The sequence below is a fragment of the Arachis ipaensis genome, chromosome B05, assembly GCF_000816755.2.
Source record: "Arachis ipaensis cultivar K30076 chromosome B05, Araip1.1, whole genome shotgun sequence".
Taxonomy (NCBI): Eukaryota; Viridiplantae; Streptophyta; class Magnoliopsida; order Fabales; family Fabaceae; genus Arachis; species Arachis ipaensis.
This window is the reverse complement of record NC_029789.2, coordinates 36,964,868-36,970,570: the sequence shown is the minus strand read 5'-3', so window position 1 is coordinate 36,970,570 and position 5,703 is coordinate 36,964,868. Positions and strand designations below refer to the sequence as shown.

The 5,703-nt window shown below is 40.2% G+C and overlaps 1 protein-coding gene across 1 annotated transcript; it reads right to left on the bottom strand.

The window, feature by feature from the left end:
- On the bottom strand, nucleotides 898–1,458 carry LOC107640536. Its single transcript, XM_016344050.1, has one exon. It carries the CDS (start codon nucleotides 1,456–1,458, stop codon nucleotides 898–900), a length of 561 nt encoding a protein of 186 aa, XP_016199536.1.

Here is a 5,703-nt window from a genome sequence, read left to right as displayed (position 1 = left end):
AAAATAAATTCTAAAATACCAAAAGCAAGAAAATTACAATAACAACTAAAGAAAGCAATAAATGACATGGAAACATAAATTTGCATTAATTTGAATTCAAATAACAAAATTGTCATAAAACATAAAAGTGACAAAATAAAGGAAATAACAAGAGAAATGAAGAAGAGCAAAGAAGCAATAACAATAAAGACAATGAAAAATAAATAGAAACAAGAATTAAAAGTAGAAATTACAAGAATTTAAACTAAAGAACCCTAATTCTAGAGAGAGGAGGGAGCTTCTCTCTCTAGAAAACAACCTACATAATGCTAATCTAACCCTAATTTCCCCCCCCCCCCCCCCTCTTCACATGGAGTGAGGCCTTCTTTCATATAGCATTCAATCAGCTTCAGAAAGTCCTAAAATTGGGCCCTGGAGGCCCAAAAATCGCCCCCAACAATTTACAATAAATGAGTCACGCGCTGGGAGTCTGCACAGGTGTGTGCGTCCACACACATGCTTATTTTCTTCTTGTGCGTACGCACAAGTTGTCGTGCGTATGCACACATAGTTTTGTGGCTTTTGTGCATACACACAGGTGTTTGTGCGCATGCACACTCCAATGTGTGCTTCTCCTTTGTTTTCTTCATGCTTTCTCCCTTTGTACATGCTTCCTTCCACTTTTTCCTTGCCAAACTTGCCTCTTAGACCTAAAATCGCTCAACAAACATGTCATGGCATCGAATGGCATAAAAGTGGGATAAAAATGATTAAAGTAAGCACAAAATAGCATGTTTTCACAATTAGGCTTAATTAAGGGAGAGAACACAAAAGTATGCTATCTGGATGAATAAATGTGGGTTTAAGTAATGAAATCCACTCAAATCAAATCAAAATATACCGAAAAATATGGACTCATCAGTATTCTGCTATAGTCATGGACCCTTGTTTCAGCTGTAAGAGCTCCAATTCTCTGGCCTCCCTTAATGACCCATGAAAGTACTTCCTGTAGAAGGCTTCCTCAAATAACGCCCAGGTAATGTTCACGTTCTGTTGGTGTCGCAGTCGGCGCTCTCCTTGCCACCATTGTTGAGCTTCTCCCACCAGCTGATAAGTCGCATATTCCACGAACTTGTCATACGGTACATGTTGAGTTAGCAATGCATGCTCCAAAGCTTGGAACCACTTGTCTACTTCAGTATGGTTTGTCGAACCATTGAAAATCGGCGGGCCAGCTTTCCGAAAAGCAGTTAGAGTTCTCGGAACACCTCTTAAGCTACCCTCAGCACCTCCTCCCTTGTCGTTTCCGCTTATGGCCGGGTGGGTTAACCTCTGTATAACTTGCAAAGTTGCAGCAGCATTCGCTTCCATGGTGTTCACCAGGTTCGCCATCACCGCCATGAACTCGGCATGGTTATCAGCCGGTTGCTCATTCCTACTCTCTCGTGAACGTGCTCGACCTCGTCCGCGAGTGACCATTGGGTTTCCTATCTACACCAAACAATCGATATCGAGGTGATCAGTCCCAATATCAAAAGCCTAATGTTTCAATTATCCCAAATAGGCACTCACAAACAAGCATGCTATGAAATATCAAATAGATAACCTAATAGCATCAAAGAAAAGACACACAGAGTATGCAATGAAGTACAATCGGTCCATCCCTCAGGCTCATGAGGACAAACCACTCTGATACCACTAAATGTAACACCCTAATTACCCTAAGCCTTACCTCTAGCCGTAAGGCAAAGGTTAATCAGAGGTTACAACAGTTCTAAGGCTTATACATATTTATATATAGAAGGAAATAATATATTCTAGAAGCCTGATGAAGGATATAGCTCAAAAATAGGATTTTAAAAGCGCAAAATGAACTAACAAAGCGTCTAACTTAAAGCACAAGAAACAGGTGTGATATAATCAAGGATAATAGTATAATAGCGTAATATCATAAAAAAACTAGCCACGGCTTGCGGAGTTTAAGCCGGCTAGCCAAATATACCGACAAAAGGAAACTGAAGTTTAAAATGGCTTATACAAGTTTTGTTCTCTCTCAAATACAAGCCTCTAGGCCAAAATAAAAATACAAAAGTGAGAGACATATACAAATAAACAAAAGAGAATCAAAAGGAATTATCCAGATCCTCCGCTTCTGTCACCACCCCAACAACTCACCGAGGTGGATTGCAACCTGCATATGAAAAACACAACAGAAAATATGGTATGAGAACCGGAGGTTCTCATTATGGTAACAGTACCCAGTGATGTAGGATATAAGACCCCGGGACACCAAAGGCAATCCTAGGCTTTATATCCATCACAAGATTCAAACTTAAGGCATACTAAAATAGATAAGCATGATTATATAAAACCTTAACAAAGCTTAAACCATAGAACCATAAAAGGGTAATCTATCTTATGGGATTTCTAATCTAATCAAACACCGCTGTCCCACAGCCTTCACTAATCAATCCTCCATGCGATCTCATCGCCACCGCCTTCCGAACCTCCTCAATCCAAGAAGAAATCACAATTATATACAAGGCAATTAAATCACAAATAGAAGTATATATGGCAAGTAATTCAAATAGCAATTAGGCATGTTATACAATTAGGCAAGCCAGTACAAGTAGTCAAAGCATACAAACAGATAGAAAATGCATATGATGAATGCCTGCCCTACTGGCTGTGATATCACATTGTCAGTTCAACTGCCAACACAACACATCTCCATGGAGACGTCGCCCTTCGAAATTCTTATATGGGAACCCCCGAGATATAGTGCTCGGATCACTGTCCAGGTACCGGCGCCTGCATGCTCTATAGATCCGAAGGGATGCGAGTGGGATCTATTGCCACTGACCTCACATCTAAGCGCAAGCAGGACGAACTACCGCCCTTACGCCGCCGTCGCTACCTCGAACAGGCGGGATCCAACCTCAGCCCCTGCTCGGGCGCATAGCATCTCTTAGTTTCAATAAAAAGTAGTGTAGTAGTTTTCAAAACATTTTCAATATATCATGGATCCTTCGTCTCATTCAGAGTCCTCGACTCATCTCAACCACTGTTAATTCAACATTTCCATTCTTCATTCTTACTCTACCAACCCATCCTCAGTACACTAGGAACCTAAGCCTCCGTTCTCTAATATTTCATAATAATCATCGACTAAAGCCCTTAGCCTATTTCCCATATTCCCATACTCAAAGTTAAGTTCAAAAGCCTTAAAATGGTGTTATCGAATCTTACAACCTTGTTGGGAAGGTGAAATAGTTGATAACAAAGTTAAATTTGTGAAACAGAGCGTGTGCGTCCGCACAGGGGTATGCGTGCGCAAGCCCAGGAAGATTTTAGAAGTGTGCGTATGCATAGGAGTGTGCGTACCCACAGGTACTAAAATTTACAAACCTGTTCACTCGCACAAGCTGTGCGAGCGCCCCCAACAGACGACCATTCCCGACTTGTGCGTACACACAAGGCTGTGCATCCGCACAGGTTGCAATTCTTCATTGATGTGCGAGCACAAGCTGTGCTAACGCTACAAGCAGAGAGCCTCTTCCTTCCTGTACGCACGCACAGGTCTGTGCGTCCACACAAAATAAGAATTTCGCAGGATTGTGCGTTCGCACAAGGCTGTGCGTGCGCACATATCAGAAATCCTGAAATTCTGTAACTCTACAGAATTTCAGATTTTCAACACCAACTTTGAATGATCATAACTTCCTCTACAAAATTCTAAATCTTGCAAACTTTATATTGGTTTAAAAAGTTTTCAATGAACTTTAATTTTAAACAACTTTCAACCAATTTTGAGAACCGAGGCAAAAGTTATGATCAGACAAAAGTTCACCAAAAACCAACTTTTACCCAAAATCACAATTTTCACAATTTCATTATAAAACCCAACCAAAACCAAACCAACCCAATCCAAACTCCACTTTTCATCATAATTAACCCTCTATGCCATATTACACCAAGCTTACCACATTTTTCCTTAATTTTTCCTCATCCACAACATCAACATCCCTATCATATCTTTATATTTCAACACAAATCACTTCTCAACTTCACAAATCATTCATCATTAACTCAACCATGCTTCATATTATTAATCAACAATGTTCAATCATCCAAATCCATCATATCTCAACATCATCATTTAACAATATCAACAATACCAATTTATTATACACCATCAACCAACCAATCATCAACAACATATAAAATTTCAAACCTATCCTATGGGTCACTAGCCTAAGTGTCCATGAATATTATATACTACATAGAGAAAACCGAAACCATACCTTGGCCGATCTCCAATATGCACCAAAACCCCAAATTGAGCCCAATACAAGCTTTCAAGCACAATCTAAGCCACCAAGAATCTTCAACAAGTATCAACAAGCTCCAAACTCACCATAACACTACAACAAATTTAGGCTGAGGCAATGATGAGCGGATAATTTATACCCTTTTTGGCATTGTTTTTAGGCAGTGTTTAATATGTTTTAGTTACTTTTTATTATAATTTTAGTAGTTTTTTGGGCTAAAATCACATTTCTGGACTTTACTATGAGTTAGTATATTTTTCTATAATTTCAGGTATTTTCTGGCTGAAATTGAGGGACCTGAGCAAAAATCTGATTCAGAGGCTGAGAAAGGACTGCAAATGCTGTTGGATTCTGACCCTCCTACACTCGAAGTTGATTTTCTAGCGCTCTAGAAGTCCAATTGGTGTGTTCTCAATTGCGTTGTAAAGTAGACATCTTGGGATTTCCAGAAATATATAATAGTTCATACTTTGCCCGTTATTTGATGGCCCAAACTGGCGTTAAACTCCAGCCAGAGACCCTTTTCTGGCGTAAAACGCCAGAACTGGCACCAGAATTGGAGTTAAACGCCCAAACTGGCTCCCTAGCTGGCGTTTAACTCCAAGAATGGCCTATGCATGTGAAAGCTTCAATGCTCAGCCCAATCACACACCACGTGGATCCCGGAAGTGGATTTCTGCACTATCTGCACTTAGTTACTCATTTTCTGTAAACCTAAGTTACTAGTTTAGTATAAAAACTACTTTTAGAGATTCATTTTGTAACTCATGAAATTTTTTTACATTTGATATTGTATCTTCTACGGCATGAGTCTCTAAACCCCATAGGTGGGGGTGAGGAGCTTTGTTGTGTCTCAATGGATTAATGCAATTACTACCATTTTCTATTCAATCACGCTTGATTCTATTCTAAGATACTCACTCGTACTTCAATCTGGAGAAGATGATGATCCGTGACACTCATCATCATTCTCACATCTATGAACGCGTTCCTGACAACCACTCCCGTTCTACCTGAGCTCAACGTAATCATTGGGCGACAACTTGAGTGCGTATCTCTTAGGTCTCTGACTCATGGACCGAGTTCGTGAGATCAGAACCTTTGTGGTATAGGCTAGAACCAATTAGCAGCATTCTTGGGATTCGAAAAGTCTAAACCTTGTCTGTGGTATTTCGAGTAGGATATGGGAAGGGATGACTGTGACGAGCTTCAAACTCACGAATGTTGGGCGTAGTGACAGTGTGCAAAAGGATAGAGAGATCCTATTTCGACGCTAGTGAGAACCGACAGATGATTAGCTGTGCGATAGCTGTACCTGGTATTTTTCATCCGAGACGAGAAATCCGACAGTTGATTAGCTATGCAGAGGTCGTGCCTGGTATTTTTCATCCGA

Bases quoted from the DNA above. Each gene is read 5' to 3' on its own strand.
- LOC107640536 (XM_016344050.1), bottom strand. From the start codon at position 1,458: ATGGTCACTCGCGGACGAGGTCGAGCACGTTCACGAGAGAGTAGGAAT.